Source organism: Rhyacophila brunnea, unplaced genomic scaffold, assembly GCF_057557595.1.
Source record: "Rhyacophila brunnea isolate RB1 unplaced genomic scaffold, BYU_Rbru_1.0 scaffold_3, whole genome shotgun sequence".
In the NCBI taxonomy this organism is placed as follows: domain Eukaryota; kingdom Metazoa; phylum Arthropoda; class Insecta; order Trichoptera; family Rhyacophilidae; genus Rhyacophila; species Rhyacophila brunnea.
This window is the reverse complement of record NW_028232965.1, coordinates 30,403,774-30,421,449: the sequence shown is the minus strand read 5'-3', so window position 1 is coordinate 30,421,449 and position 17,676 is coordinate 30,403,774. Positions and strand designations below refer to the sequence as shown.

The following is a 17,676-nucleotide window of genomic DNA, read 5'->3' as shown; positions in this document are numbered from 1 at the left end:
TCGAAGAATTGTGGGGTAAGAATTATGTATAAAGAATTTAAACCGTAATAAATTATGGGGAACAATATTTTTAGATCCGTTATTGAAACGTTAGTGAAATTTAAATAACGATATTTAATTTTTAAGATGTTAAAATACACATAAAGTACTCATTTAGAATTTATGAAACCTACATAAGACTAAGTGTGTTTACCTGTAAGAGTTCTCATTGGTTATGATGCCATATTTCTTAGTCGGTAGCACCATCACGTTGTCATATACCCAGTAGCTGATGGCGCGAGGATGCGCTTCTGTGTGACAGTCCACGGTGACGTCAGTTCCTGCAGGAGCACCGACAAGCTGGTTAGGGACCCATATCATCGGCGAAACTAAAAACAATAGAAATTGTCCATTATTTTAAAAGCATGAGAGTGCATGATTTGAATATAAGATACTATATTATATATATTATGTAGGTAATCTCTGAAAGAACTGGTTGATAAACACTAAATCATCATAATACCATCTTAGGATTTTGACCGATGATATTAAATGATCTTAAATAAGATTTTCATTATTGCAAATTGTTTAAAAAAGTTATAAATAGCTTAAAAGATAATACATTTTCAAATATTCTTGAAGTAATATTTACTACCAATAAAATAATAATTATATAAGTACTACTAATGTTTTATCGTGAAAATATATAATATTCCATTAAACTATTCTTTTTATTAAATAAGTAAGATACACGATTTAGGAATAAAGTATTCGTAAATGAATATACCTTATGAAATAGACACCTTAGATTTTATATAAAAATATACATTTGGTTGCTCCGTATAGAATTTATCAAAAATATTTTTCTAATAGGTATATTCCTATTCCAAATTAATTAGGATATATACTTAATACGAATAAAATATTTGTCAGGGTCACCATTCACATAAATTTATAATCTATTATGACTGGTTTTGTCCGTTATTTTTATTTATATTTAGACCGATATTTTCAATTGACTCCTCGGTCGCCAAGAATCATTTTGGGCCAAATATAAAATTATTTATTTATATTCTAATTCCATGAAGAGTTAACACATAATACTATAAAATTATATACTTTAATTGAAGTAATATCATATTTATTTATTATTTAGAAAAAAGAGTTTATGCAGTTTTTACAGAGATTGGCCAATGCACCATAATATATAATAAATATAAAAATGATTTAATTACAACTAACAACCAATAAAGTATAAAAGAAAGTATGTTGAAAATTTTAAGTAATATGATAAAAACAATTACAATTTATTATTAAAGCTACCACGAATATTATAGTTCCAAAAAATGTCGATCGTTCAGTTGATTTATTAATATACAGTTATGGTAGATTGATATTATTTACTATGTGTATAATTAATAATGCGGAAGGCAAACGAAAACCTAGTCGACCTCATACAAGATGGATTTAAAGATCTTGGTCATCATAAACGAGAAGGAAGCAGCTTAGGACGAACCAGGATGGAAGCAAATGTTAGAAGAGGTCAAGATCCACATACGGTTGTTGCACCAGGAAAGGGAAGAAAAATAGTTCATTTGCAAGCTGATAATTGTAGAAATATTGAAGAAAATTTACAATCACCAATATAAAATAATATCATTTTGTTAATTGTGTTGATACGTAACTTTTAATAAAATGGTTTATATTGTACCTACCTATGTCATTTTGAAAAATTCCAATTTACAGTATATTAAATTAATGATGTGTTGTATTAGTAAAATTTAATTTTAATCGATTTTTGAATTATGAAGCTATCAATAAATCATAAATTGCGTAATAAAAATATAATATTAGCTGTGGTAAATTTTTGGTTAATCTAAAATATTCGCAATACAGACAACTAAAATGAACCGTATGTATGATGTATAAAATTATTCCAAGTATTAAATGGATAAGTAAGCTGGGTATTTTTTATAACACATTTACAACGTAATCTGTATTATGTTCAGTGACTTGGGATATGCTGAAAAAGTTGAGCATTGCGACACTGTGCAGTCACGTACGTTTTCCTTCCTTACAAAACCTCGTCTACTTTTTGCTAAGCCGTTTATATCTTGCACAACAATGATATTATACCCTATCCATGCTGGGAATGTATTGAATTGATTGTAGTTTACCACAATGTTGACTGCTGGCAGTTCATGTATGATTGGAACTCTTATATTATTTGCTTTTACAAATCTTTGTGAAAACCATCAAATAAAATAATGTATTAAATTTCAATTTGCTATAAAAGTTTTCATATTATTTTCGAAGAAAGTATATTCCAAAAATACGGTTAGCATTTATAAATCGTTGTTTTAAGAAGATGATAAATGTTATTATGATATCTATATTTTTATGTCGGTATATACCTTAAGTAAGTAAATGCTCCGCTTACTACTAGGAGCATCCAGCAGCTGAAAACGAAGCTTGCAATTTAATACAATTAATTAATAGGTTATATTAAAGTATTTAATTTATTTAATACGTATCTAAAAACATAAGAACAAAAATAATTCTTTTTTCAAATTTAAGATAAACTTACAATATAATAATTACAAGGTAACTTTTTATATACAACGTTTTTAAATTTTCTGTTGAATCATATAAACTTGACAATTCTATGTATTAATAAAAACATTTTATTGTACTTGATAGAAATACTGAATAAATATTATAGAATACAAAAATGTCATTTTGACATTTCATATTGATTTCCATAGTAACGCACGTATAATTATATTAATAATTTAGTTGCTAGGACCCACTCAGCAACCAATAATAGTGAGTAGTAAATATTACTTTTAACGATTTTTTCCGAAACATACAAAACAGAATTAACTGAAAATGAATTCAATTCTGTTTAAAGATGGCCAAAAGTATTAAGTATAAGAATGGATTCTTTTGTCGTCATGTTCTGATATATTATAAAAGTTTCAAATGTCTAGCTAGTCGGGAAGTTAGTTAAAAATCTTGGACAAACAAATTTTTACTGCACAAGAAAAAATCTGGACCGGACAAACAAGAATACGAGCTAATAAAAACGTGGAAATAAAAAATAATCATTATAAAATGAGTGTTAAGTCAGGGTCATTATTATCACATAGCATTATTAATTTACGGTTATTAGAATGTAGTAGATTTTTTTTGAAAGTTTTAATGTATTTTATATTTAATAAAAATATCGATTTTACCAGATTGAATATTGTGACAACAGAATAGATTAATAAATCAGAAATGTGGTAGCCAGTCGCCATAGACCAATGTTTTGAAGTCGGTTTAAATTTGCTAATTTATGACCGTGAGGACATAAAACACAAAGCACACTGAGTGGCTTTAAATATTGACGATATTAAATGAACGTTTCGTTTACGTGACAAACTTTAATGCGTATTATGATACAGACGTAACTATTCAAATCGACACATTCTTTAACACGTCGTGTTTATCCCATATTTTTCCGTACACCAATTTTAAACATTGTTACAACCTCGCCATGAAGGCAATCAACATCCCATTATTTTTATATTTCCTGAGTGTGACTATACAAAAACTAGATTATGACACAAATTTAATTCAAAATGTTTCAATTAAAAAACTTATATATTATTTAAAGATGTACTTAGATTTGATGATCATATTAAATATTTAATATAAAAATATTACTACGCGCGTCCGAGGTGGCCGAGAGTTAACGATTCGGTTTATACAGTCGTGAGTTTTGGGTTTGACTCCCGATTATAATAGCAATTCACAGGTTATTTTTTTCAATGTCTCTTTAGACCCAGAGCATGAACCACTTAGTTAAAAAAATGTGCCCATCAAATGGTAAAGCCAATAAAATAAGAAACTGTTGTATTTATATAAGTACTTATTTAAAAAAAAAAATACATTATCATTATTTTACACTATTAATTATTTTATTTTTCATGTAAGTACATATTATAATATACGAGGAGTATTTTTTTATATATAAAAATTGTGTAGGTATTTAATAAGTATTGAATTCGTATTCATACATCTATCAGTACACTTAAATATAATATTATCATTTGAGAATGAATTCTGCAATGAAACCAAAACGTCAAAAAAGAAAGATAAAAGTAGCAAAAAATATAATATGCGCGTTTGGATGTCAAAATACTAGTTAGGTACCTGCCATTTGAAATGGTACTTCAAAAAGATTGTTGAAAATATATTTATATGCTTTTAATATCATATTTTTTCTCATCATAAGAACACATATTTGACGATCACATAAAATACTACATTTAATACTTATTTAGGGTACCTTTGTCCCACTTTAATTAAATAGAATTCATTTGAATAAACTAAATAAATGATTAACAAATGTTCCCAAGTTTAATGAGAACGAAAATGAATTATAAAACTGTTTTACCCGCTAATTTTAACAGGTATGGCTAATTTGCTTGTTAAATTTAACGGTCGTTGGTTCTTCAACTGTTAGCAGTGAAAGTCGCTTAATAATATACACGTGGTCATTCCGTTCTATTGTGGAAGTTAATCGGAATGGAAATGTTCACGCTTTATTAGAGAAGATTATGAGAATAATGTATCCAATAATACAAACATGTCCCGGTACAGGCATTTATGTTTATTTGGGCCGGGAGAATGGCATTACTTGGTCGGGTTATATTGCTGCCATGGGATTTGTATGGACGCCTTTTAACGAGTATGTTTAAGTGACGCATTTATATGTTCATCAATTCTGTAAAATTGACTTTCTCGTTAAACTTGACCGCCTCGACGCGTAGAGTAGGTATGTGAAAATGTGACGGTAGAAAGGGGCCTACTTAATTATGCTGTTTTAGCGTACACATCGCCCCGTTTAGGATATCCGTAATTGGAACACACTCGTTAGGTAGACGAGCAAATTTATCTGTATTATATTGAAATGGATAAAAAGTCACTTAAGAATTTACTCTTTATGCCCTAAGGTATCATACATGAAATATGTGCAATTATTTGAAACATAAAAAGAGTATGTATTTTTAAGAATTAATATTTTATTTTTAAATGTTCAAATCGATTTAGTACAGTTGTCCATGTTGTCAAACATAGTACCCTCAAACCAATGTGGGTGCGCGGCCATGAAATTCATTAAATATTGCTGCGCATTACACCGATTTCTCCTCGCATCATTTATTTATGAAGCACTAACTCGGTCAATATAAACGAAAATTCCTTTTTTTGTTTTTGTGCTATACAAAAAAATATATTCAAACCACCAGATTATTTATTTTTACATATTTAAAAATTAATTGAATTTAAAAAAAGCGAGGTTTTTGTTAAATGTAAGTATCTTGGAGCTTGCGAAAGAAAAACGGGTTAAACTTTGTCGCACAGAAACATATAATTCCGCACAGCAGATTAAAAGAAATAGAGACAATATTTGCTATGGGTATTAGTTTATCTTATGATCTATAAGGCATTAAAATGAAATGACGGTAATGCAATATGTATAACTATAAATTATTATTATAAGCATACTATCTTAATAAATGTGTGTTTAGAGCTTATAATATTATAATGCTTTTTAAACAAAAAGAAATAGAATAGATATTCAAATATTCCAATATTTTTTTTACCGCATTCGATATAAAGAAGATTCTACAGGCTGCAGATTTTAGTTTTCACTTTATCAACTTATTAGGTCTATACTCTGGTCCAAATACACATTAAAAAACAACATGTGAATTAGCCAGACGCGGGATTTGAACACGGTACCTATCCACGATATTATAGGCCGACACGGTAACCGCTTGGATATCGTGGGCTCCAACTAAATCTACAATTACACTAATATTTAATGTTGTTAAAAATCGATGAACAGTATATATTATTAGCGTGAATAATAACAATTATTTGGAGAAATTTCATATTCTATAATTATAATGTAGACAGTATACTGCATGACGCAGTGAAATAAAATGATTTTATTCGTTTGCGTTTCATAGGTATTCGAATTCAAAATAATTTCAATTCATGTTATGAAAACCCTTTTCCGGTAAGGGTTTCCGCAAAAAATTTCGACCGAGTTGCATCGGTACGGGCATGTCACGCGAAGGGGGAAATTTGTGAGTTTTCTTACGTCGAGAATTTCTCCGCATAGAAATGACCGATGTTGTTTGGCAACGGATTATTTTTCGATTGGAACGTGCCTGGATTACATTCAAATGGGAAGCGAGTCCCAGCTTGTATTCTCTGTGCAAATAAATTTCAATTAATCTAATGCCCGACCCAGCATATTGCCACCACTATGGTCCAAGTGCTCTCTTGTAAAGGGGATTCGATCAGCGCGAGACGTATTAAAATTTACAGGATAGCAGAGAGTTAAAATTTTGAAAAAGGTTTGTCATTTATAATTCATTCAAATTTGAATATAATAATTCGCTTCGATGAAATTTCCGCTTTCTCATTCAAACGAAATTTAAAATACTTTTATTTGTTAGTAATTGAAAGACTGTTTGAAATATAACTTCATTATTTAATGATAAGTTCGGTTTTTTAAGTACAAAAATGCTTGTTTTGTGTTAGTCCCGGTTTCAATAATGCCATAATTATATTGATTAGTGACACAAAGCTCTATGCCGTAAATACATCGGTTAACTAGATATAGTTGAGTAGAGGGTCCTATATTTAATAAATTGTATAGTGGCAAAATCTTTATTTGCGTTTATCTAAAAACTGTGATGTCAAGGGAGCTAATGTTTTTAAAAATTACCTACTAAACCTAATTATACATAGCAATAGTCTCGTCTTCATAAATACCAAGAAAAGTATATTAGATAAAATATACCATTGAAATATTTTAAAATAATTAAAATACAATTTATATAAATCCATAACTTTAAAAATAATCAAATTAATGTGTCAAAGATTACCTTATAAAAAATGTATTATTAAGATATAAATGTCATCTTTTATGTCTCAGGTGTACGTTAATATGAGCGATTCTATGATTATGGCTTTTGTTGACTTAAAATTATCATTTGGGTTAAAATTATCGTTAAGCTCATTGAAAAAAATTAGGTATAATTATTTTAGAATATATAATAGGTATATAATACTCGTACCTTACTATTCATTAAGCAGTGTCTTGTTTGAAGATTTATATCAAGTATACTTACATATTATATAATATTGTTAAGTTAATATTATCCCAACACACTTTGGAATTTTTATGTTAGTTTTAAGTTGCATGAAAAAATGAAAACACTCTTTTTGTTATATTATTAAAGCGATCGGCAGGTCGTTGTTATTTTAGCTGTTTGGTTTCATATTGAAAATATTAATTTTTTTAAACATAGATTTAATAATAAAGCTTTAGTGCATGATAACGCATCACTAAATTTATGTTGATTTATGATGTTCATATTTCGAAATAATTCAACAAAACCACGATGGAAAAGAGGAGTTATTTATTATAAACATAATGTAATATGAAAATGTGGGTACATTAAATTTATTATACCAGCTTACAATTGCAACAATAGAATTATATTAAACAGATTATTCGTACAATTTTGTAACGGTCTAAATTGAAGCTGTTGAACATCAACCTTTTTAATAATTATTGGTTACAGACTCTATTACCGATTTCATTTAAATAATTTATATTATAAAGATATGCAGTTAAATAAGTAAAATACAAAATTTTATTGACATATTGCACTATATACATATATGAATCCATTTACTGGAAAAAATATTCAGCCTCATCTAAAGATTCTTATAAAAATGTTATTTTTTAAATACATCGTAGTTTTTATAGTGTGATTTTCAAATAAAAAATAATTGATACCTATTTATTATTTTGATAATTAAAAAAAAATATTTATGATTGCACACATACAATATTTTATTGTGTAATGTTAACACAAAAAATACCAAAAAGATATAATTTTAAAAAACATCAGAAACAACATCTATTAGAAAAAATCACAGGAAAAAAAATGAATCAAATGGGATTTTAATTTGCATCTTTTTCACTGTCCGGGTCAACATAACAACTACGTTAATCTAAGTTTAAAATCCGCCAATACGATGGCAACTAGCTTGGATCTAACTTTTTTTGGTTTTTTTTATACGTAAGTTCCAATGAGATTCATCAAAATTGTGTATTATTTTATTGTTTGGTTTAAATACATTGTTGACTTTTATATGAGGCTGAATTGGATGTTTTATAATAAATTTAAAAAAAATACGCTTATAAAATTGTGTTTATTTTTGTATACGTAAAATTAGTGACAGCGAGCGAATAATAGTTAACTGGTCAATATATCATGTAGTGTTATCAAAAGACTATGATGCGATATATTATACACTAAAGGTTAATATAAGGTCATAACTAAATCTCATCTGCTTTATCACGTGTCTTGGGATTGTTGTCGGGTTATCAGCTATTCTGTACTTAGTTTATTAGTCCGAAGAGAATAAACGTGTCATTTACGATAAATTGTATAGCCCAATGGACAATGTTTATAGGTCTATATTGTACGAGAAATTTCATTATCGGATGCTATAATATTTTAATTTGTGACAAACACAGAATGTAGCTACTATTTTACAACACAAGTAATTTATATTGTTAAGACTCGATTGATTTTTTAAAGTTAACGAAAATATTTTATATTTGATAAATCATACACAAGAATGCAACATATTTTATTGAACATGTATTACATATACATTTGAATTATAAATTTAGAAAAAATCTACGAAAAAGTTTACCGAATCACACTTGATTGCATAATATGGTGATATAGCTACGGGTACAATAACTAACGAAAATCCTAAGAATATAAAAGAATGCCTTCAATGTTGTATTTAAATCCCATTTCTCTATTTTTTTCTAATTTATTTTTCTGTGTAGTTGTTCCAAGGTATTAAGGTACATATATTTAATTTAATAATTCTCATATTGGTTAATATTTAAATTGACGAATATATTATTTTCAGTACGTAAAATATAATTCATAAAATTTACACGTAAATAATAATGTAAAGAGAAATTGTCGGTGCTTTCAAATTAACGATTATACCTAATATAATTTGATATTAAAAAATATTGATATGAATTTAAGACTTAGTTTCGTTCATTTAAGTATCAAGAATGTTATGTTTCTCAAAATTCTATCTGAAAGCAATTCTAAGCAGGCGAAATGACCCTGTTTTTATTATTCAATAAAAATGCTAAATAATCAACTACGGTCAGTCGCACGTTAAGCACCCGGCTTATGCGTCACGGTAACACATTAAAAGTACAAAGTTATTAATACCCGCTGAAGTGTTATACCCCGTTTAAGCTCGAGGGGATGACGCGAGGGTGCAAACCGGGTTAGACGGGGTAGGTATGGGGCAAAAGTAGGCTTTGTGGGTTTTGTTACGTCATGTCGGATGTATAAAGACTGGCAGATTGTGTGCGGTAATCCCAATAGACACCTCCGCCGCTCGCACAGGTTGTTAAACTGAGTGGCTGTCTAATGTTCTTAGTTTTAACCCGCGCCCCTCCGTCTCGCGGGGTGCCGCATTTTCCGGCACTGCGGCGCGCGCCTTGTCAACTGATGTTGTGCTCCCCCAAATAAAACAACACGGCATGTGTGAATGCCAATGACATACAAAAGTAGGGCGAAACTGCCAGTATTCGACACTTTTGGATTAGAATGCTATATTTTCAAAACAAAAAGAAAAAACATCAAAAGATTTTATAACATTTTGGAAAATTATTTATAAAATTATTATAAAAACATCTAAAATTATCGTATCCCAATTAAGGAAATATAATATAGTCAATTTAGAGATTTAATTTGTTAATAGCGCGATTAATAATGGACAATGGTTATTGATTTATTTTCCTTTACTTTAAACTAAAACTTTTTAATCATATTTAAGTATATTACGTCAGTTAACTAGAATGAGATAGTTTAATCAAACGCATTAATAACATGCTAAAAAAATTTTCTTTTGAATAAACATTAACTAAATTGCAATTATTAGGATGCTATAGACGTGTTTGCAATCAAGCAAAAAGCTTTCTTTAATCACTTAAGCTCTCAGAACAATATTTTTTTGAACTTATGGAAATATTATACTGCATTGATGATATTTATTGTTGAATATTGTTGTTGTTGGTAAAAAAGGTAACAATGTTTCTACGCAAAAAAAAGAAACAGAAATTTTACGTTGAATTAAATAATCAATGCAAAATAATTGGTTTTGATACAGTGTATATATAATTTTTTTAAGATTACAAAAAAATATTGGATGGAATCCATTATATCCGCTTAGGAATGAAAATGGTAATAAATTTCTATTTTTATAGTCGTATAGTGTTGATGTTTGTTTTGTTCATCTATGAATTCTTTGTGGGAATGTATGTAATTAAAGTTTTAACAAAAAAATATTTGAAAACAAATATATAATTCAAGCACGTTAAGAGTAGTTGAACTAATGAACCATTACTTTATGTAGGTTATTAAATATTTGATTACATAAAATAAACATTAAAAACTCTCCAAAAATTAGAATATATTAGTTCTTATAATATGTAACAAATTAACTCTTATTGCTGCAATATGGAATAAAATACCCATACGTACTTATAACAAAAGTGAATGTAGGTTAATTGTTTTTAATTATTTTATTCTGAACATATTCATAAATAAGTAAATTTTGTATTTTTATGATTAACTTCACTATTGAGGGTCATTATGAATTCTCAAACGCTTTGTATAAACAACGCTTCAAAATTATATTAAACTTGATTCAAAAGCTGTTTTGTAATTCTGTTAGCTTTGTACTCCAGTTTTTGGATGGTAATAGTTTGTGAAATTTAATGTATGCGTATGTAATGTAATGTATGTATGTTAAATACCGAATAACGATATAATGGTTAATAACAATGTTGGCGTACTAATCCGCATATATGTCATTAATTTAGATTTGAAAATTATGCCAATGGCTGATAATTAATCTGGTACTAACACGTAGTGATATATTCAAAATTAGTTAAATTTTCTAAACACAATAATAAATCATATAATTAAAATAGCTGTTGTTATTAGTTCGGACTTTAAAAAAATATTACTTATATAATGTTTAAGTTAATATAAAATTGAAGAGTACATAGCGTAATGCTTAATAGGTTGTCAATAATTAATACCGCCTGTTTGAAGCTTGTACATATTTTAACGATGCTGTTTTTCGGTAGCGTGTTATGTCAAATAACAAAGCCTCAGAGCTATCGTATACTGAGTTTCGAGAACACATGCTTGCGGTGGATACTGTAACGAGGAGATAAGAGGGTGAACTATGCAGCCTCTTGTCACATCGAAGGTGACGAAGCGACACTGGAATTGACTCGGCCACGTGCTATAGATGCCTTAAGAGAGTCTCTTATTCAAACCGACCTGATTCCAGCATCCTGTAATAGTGTCTACCTACACACCGCGTTTTTACATTCTAAAGTTGCCGAATGTAAATAAGTTTAATTTTCATAAACTAGAATTACATTAAATATAATTAAACGCAGAATATTTTTATTACACGTAAGTTAAAACTCAAACTCATTTTAGTTTGCATAATAAAATAAGTAGAAAACTCACTTAAAACTTCAATAAATGTAACGAAATTCATTGTGGAATAACAATTGTTACTACCTAATTACTATAATTCTGGACTTACAACCCATCGCAATGCTTCTCTATATTTTGACCTCGTTCAACGTCAATGTTATAAGTGGAGCATGATATAAGAGGGGTTTTGCAAGGAAATGATTACGCATTCAATATTAGGTATACTTGGCAACGACTAAGGGTATAAACCTTTCAATAAAGCCAATAATCTGTTTTAAAACTAACATCAAACCCATTCCACCATGCTATTAACGTATATGTACACGCTCTTGTAATTTGAATTGTCAAAACGAGAATCGTTAATACTTAATTTATTTGACGTTTATTCCATTTTATGGGTATTTTTTCTTTAAAAGTCATTTTTCAATGTACATTAATAATTACGCATGCCTTTATAGGTATAAATAATTATATACATATAATATAATGCAAATAATATGATGATCATCTACCAGTATCAGAAAAAATATCATTATAGAAAATGTTATTGATAAATAAGGTTTCTTCTTCTTTTTATACCATATCTGTTATCAGACGTCGGCAATAAATTGGGCCATTTTCTCCCTATCTATCTTCCTTTCAATAGTAAGATGCAGAAGGTGAGATCTCTCGAGATACCTCTGCGTGACCAAAGTATACCAACTCTATTGTTATTATTTCTCTGATTATTTCTTTGATCTGTTTCATCTTGACGTCATCACCTCGACATTTGTAACTTTGTCTTTCCAGCTGATATGGAGCATGCGTCTGTACACTCTTATTTCAAAAGCTTCCAAAAGTGCCCAAGCCTCACTTCAAATATTAGGACTGCCAAGACATAGCATCTAACCATTCTCATTCCCCAGGTGGTCGTGGCTATATAATATCTTCTTTAGTCGTGTAAAAGCCCCCCATGGCTTTCTCGAAGCTTTCTTAAACTGTCAATTTATTGTAATATAGTTGCATTGTCGTTATTTAACTATTGAATATAACGTTATTTTAAATGAATTAACTTGAATTGTAAATAAATAATGAAAGTCATATATAATTTAACATATCTATGCATGGGTGCACGATGAAAATTAATTTCAAATTTAAGCTTACATAACAATATATACATATTTATAAATATTCTTATTCATTAATCTATTTTTCACTACTTGTATTCACTAATCTAGAATCTAGATAACAAACAATAATTAATTCCTATTAAATTATAAAATGCTAAATTGGTTATTTTACTTATGCAATCATTGCATGCGATAATAGATAAAACTACATATACTTACCATCAAATCATTGGATAATAAAATACTAATTACTTAAAAAAATATATTGTAGGTATCTTGTTAATGTAAAAATTCAATTAAAAAATACATTGAAATAAATATTATTACGAAGATTGAGGAGTATAATATATACTTCTGAAGACGGGTTTGAATCCCGATTCTAGCAAGATACTTTTTTTCATTTCAATGTCTGCTTAGATATATAAATCATGTAGGCGACTGAGATATACATAATATGATTGTAGTAATTTAAAAATAAGATACAACAATATAATTCACTCAATGTGTTTATATTAAAATATCATAATAAAATGACTATAATAAATTTACATTAGGAACAATAAATGACAAGTTTTCTCTATTATTTTCTATTTTCTATAAGCCTTATGGTAGATACTAGAGACTTTCAGATGAATTCTTTTACATTGTCTTTTCACCTCATCAGTATTTGCCTTATGTTAATTTTTTCTGACACATTGTTAAAAATATAAATCTTTAAAAAGCTTTAACAGTGAGTCTAACGAATAATTTAAGATAGATTTTATCGAATTTACATTCTTATATAGCTCATGATATTTTGTTATAAACAACGGGTAAAGTAATTCATATGACTATCTTAAATTGAATAAAAAACTCTAGAGCACTTGATTATAAAATGTGAATACTCAATTGATGGAATAATAATCAGGAAGTAATTTTACAGTTTCATAACCCTTTGCACGTCACTGGCAGCTCAGTGTTTTCTGTGGTTGTCAGGCCTCACTGTTAAAATGATGTATACCGTAGAACAGAGATGAGACGGGTCTTTTATTTGGTCCCGCAATCGCTCTACGAAAGTGGCATTCTCTTAAATAACAACTTGTAGTGAACGTTTCTTTTGTCTACGGTTAGTTATTTGACAAACGCTTATGAGCCGAATGAGCGGACACATTGTGACCGGTTGACGTACTGTCGTAGGCATTCGTAGCATCTTCCTGCTACGCCGGTCGGTAAATTCTGTTAAAAGGAAATTTAGGTCGCAATTGTAGACAAGTTTTGTCAACCGTATAGTTTATGGGGCGCAATTTAACGCACTTTGTTTGGAATTCAATGAAAATCTGTTATTAATCGTATTCTACCGAGGTAGGTACTATAAGTAAGTAGCAATAATGAATTTATTATTTATTTGTAAGTAGGTACATATTATATATAATTATATAACATGAAAAATATTTACTTTTAATACATAAAAGTAAATAAAATATATTTACTTTCAATAGTAATTTAATAAACAATAATTGGTGCTGTGATTTACCTATCTATTTATTTATGCAATCACTAACCAAGCCGAAATTTCGTGGGAACATGCATGTGACGTATTATTTCAATTTGCGTTAATAATCAGGACCATCTTTCATATTTGTATTATTCCATTCATTGCATTTTTCATGAGTATGTTTCATATATGTTGCATTAAATAAAGAATAAAATAATATTCAATTTTATTTATTATTCATTTTCATATAACAAAATTTTTTGATGCTCTTGTAAAGGCCCTAAAATTATACTTGTTGGAACTATTATTACAATGTTTATAACATTAAAAATAACTGCATTTAATACCAAGGCTTATACAATATAATGGTTTAACAATAAATTTCCTCAATATATTATTTGCATGTATTTTGTTTTATAAATGATAGATATTATTACAAATATAATATGTAATTTCTTGAAAAGAGTATTAAGTTTGCATATATTTAACTTTTCATTACATTTTTATTCGTCTTTTACAACTTTTAGTCCTCGGGTATCACGATGTGTATCCTAGTCTATTAAAATATTTTGAATGTAACTGAAATCCAAGATATTTAGGTAAATAGCTAATAACCTTTTTTACTAAGGTTCATTGTTATTTATTGTTTGTCAGCTAGTTTGGTTGACATTTAATTAATTGTATGCATATTTGTTGTATAAACATTAAACCTCTTAGAAAACGTCAGACCTCATTTCTCTTAGAGCGTTCAATTCTCTTAAAATAACAGTGAATACTTCTTGGATTGTTTCGTTTTTAAAAGAATAAGCTTTTAATCCTGAATAATACATTTGTTTTTCTTTTTGTAAATGCGATTTTTTGTTTACATAAGGCATCTTCCATTGTTTTTTTTTTTTTTCTTTATTATCTTCCATTGTTAATATTGTAAAATGGGATTCCAAAGGAAGCGGAAATAAAATGACAGTAAATTGTCACGTCATTTCCGGTATAATAATATGTTATGTTATACAAGTTGTCAAATATTTGAGAGTAAAATAAACTGGCAACAAAAAGCTTTCTATTTCGTAGAAATGAATTTTAAATAAAATACGGTCATTTTTATGAAACAAAATGAATGAATGAATTTTCTCTAGAAAAACAGTAGATATTTTGGTACTGTTCGGTTATACCGGAGCCAGCGGAAAACGCATTTTGAAAATAGTCGATAAACTGGATTATTTGTTAGTTTGGGTTAGTTTAGGTTCGGTTAGGTTGGGTTAGGTTAGGTTAGGTTAGGTTAGGTTAGGTTTGGTTAGGTTAACCTAACAAATAATCCAGTTTATCGGCTATTTTCAAAATGCGTTTTCCGCTGGGTCCGGTATAACCGAACAGTACCGATATTTTTAGTAAAGCGATATGTATTTTTATTCATAATGTAAATAAGGAATAATATTTATAACAATCTCATAATATGATATATTATAATTTTCTTCTAATTTATAAGTATATCATAATTATGTTGGCAACTACAAACATATTATTACAATTAATTATTTTTGAATCACAAATAATTTGATAGTTTAGATTAAAAAAAAAATTTAATGCAACTATAATATTATTTCGTGGATAGATAAAATAGAAACGAAACTACTATTATATAACTATAGTGCTAAGTCATGCAATGTATATATATAATATGGCCAAATGCTTAGTCACATTTAAGTGATCTTAAGCAATGCTTAATCTTATACTCCACTGAAATCGGTTACTATCGTGAGGCGACGATAGCAGTGAAAAACAAACGATGTGTTTATAATAATAACGACCGAGCAAGCCTAACTTAACGGTGACATATTATATGCGTTTAGCCAAAAGATTATACCAGCGTCACCCACTTTTAATATACAGATTATGATTAATACTTACTTAGTTTTTCTGAGATACCATTTGGATTTATTTCATTAGACATTGGTTTTAAGAGGAGGTTTTTAACTTTTTGTTTGATGCTTTATGGTAACTTTTTTATAATATTATGCAACATATAATATATTACTTCATATTGTTTTTTGATATAAAAAATAGTATTTAGTTAATTTTACTTTAAAGTTACATTCATTCATTCAACAACACTGAGTAAATTATTGATATTTTTATTAGTATGAAAAAAATTAGCTGTTATTCCATCATAACTTATACCACGGTTTGCAAAATGACAGAAATTACTGAAGATACTATTTAAAAATCATACATAATTTAAGTATATTTATATTTAGATTTTTAATGGAAATTAATTAATTAATATTTAGAAAAAAACAAATCAAATGGCTCTGTTATTTATTTTGTTATATGCACAAGGGTTTGAAATAATCTGTATGCAAAAGACCAAGCGTTTTAATATGAAATATCTTTTGTAAAACCAAAATTAGAATGGCTTGTGTATTATAAAACTAACGGCCGTTGAAAATGGAGGGTTGTTAATTATACTAATTGATAACTAAACAACATAGGCTGTTGATAAAACAAGCTTCCAGAATGCTGTAGGGAAAACAAAATGTTCGTTTTACGGCAGTTTTGCTAAGCATCGCCCGTTATCGCAAAACAGAACACTGTATCCTCAATTGGCTCAACATATTTTCAATACGTCATTTGGATAATTAATTCTCAACGACTTGTACCTTTACCTAACGTTTCAGCTAGGTACTTCAGTCCCATTTGCAAATTGTTAACGTTTTATTTTATTTTGCTCTAGAGATTTTTGTTTCAATCCGAACAAAAAAAAAAATAACATTTACAATTTTGACATAATTTAACATTAAATGTAATAAATTCTTATTTATCGTTCAAGGTAAAATTGACAAAATTTATTTAGTGTATACATACTGTGAAAATGAAAAAAATATGTATATATGCATGCGTACAATGTCACTTTTGGTGTTGCCATAATATATTAGTAACATATTATATAAAACAACAACCTAACCTATACTGGTTATCAAGATGTTGTAAACAAAATGACAATCTGGAGTTTTTAGATTTTTAAAATAAAGTTCTCAAAGGAAAATATTTTTAATACGTTTCTTTGAAGAATCATTATTTTTTCCTGGTATATTGGTATTCATATTTTAACTGTACACCTTCTTAAATGATCCATTATGCTGACGCAATGGTTGTCTATAACAGCATATACCATAAGGGGTTGTTTTTACACGTTTAGTACTGATCATTAGTAATCTTTTCTTTTTAAAACGCTAATTAGTAGAGTTTACACTTGTTTGACAAGTACAAGTGTATAAAGGTTCAAATACATTATGATCACGCTATGTATTGTCATGTGCTGTCACAGTAAGCTTTTGCTACGTGAAATAGTATATAATGTCGTTTTTCTTGGTATTTAAAATGTTATCAGACTGATGCTCCCATCCCGTAGCACATTTGAAGCTTTAAACGAACATTGTCACTTGGCAAAATCTGCCAAAATTACCAGAACAACAATGAA

General features: G+C 28.3%; 1 protein-coding gene across 3 annotated transcripts in view; it reads right to left on the bottom strand.

The window, feature by feature from the left end:
• LOC147068210 (lachesin-like) overlaps nucleotides 1-17,676 on the bottom strand; it is a 142,062-nt gene that overhangs the window by 26,681 nt on the left and 97,705 nt on the right. For all 3 annotated transcript variants that reach the window (XM_085952656.1, XM_085952658.1, XM_085952657.1), the window contains exon 7: nucleotides 194-368. In XM_085952656.1, the coding sequence (XP_085808782.1) occupies nucleotides 194-368 (175 nt within the window). The remainder of the gene's footprint in view (nucleotides 1-193; nucleotides 369-17,676) is intronic.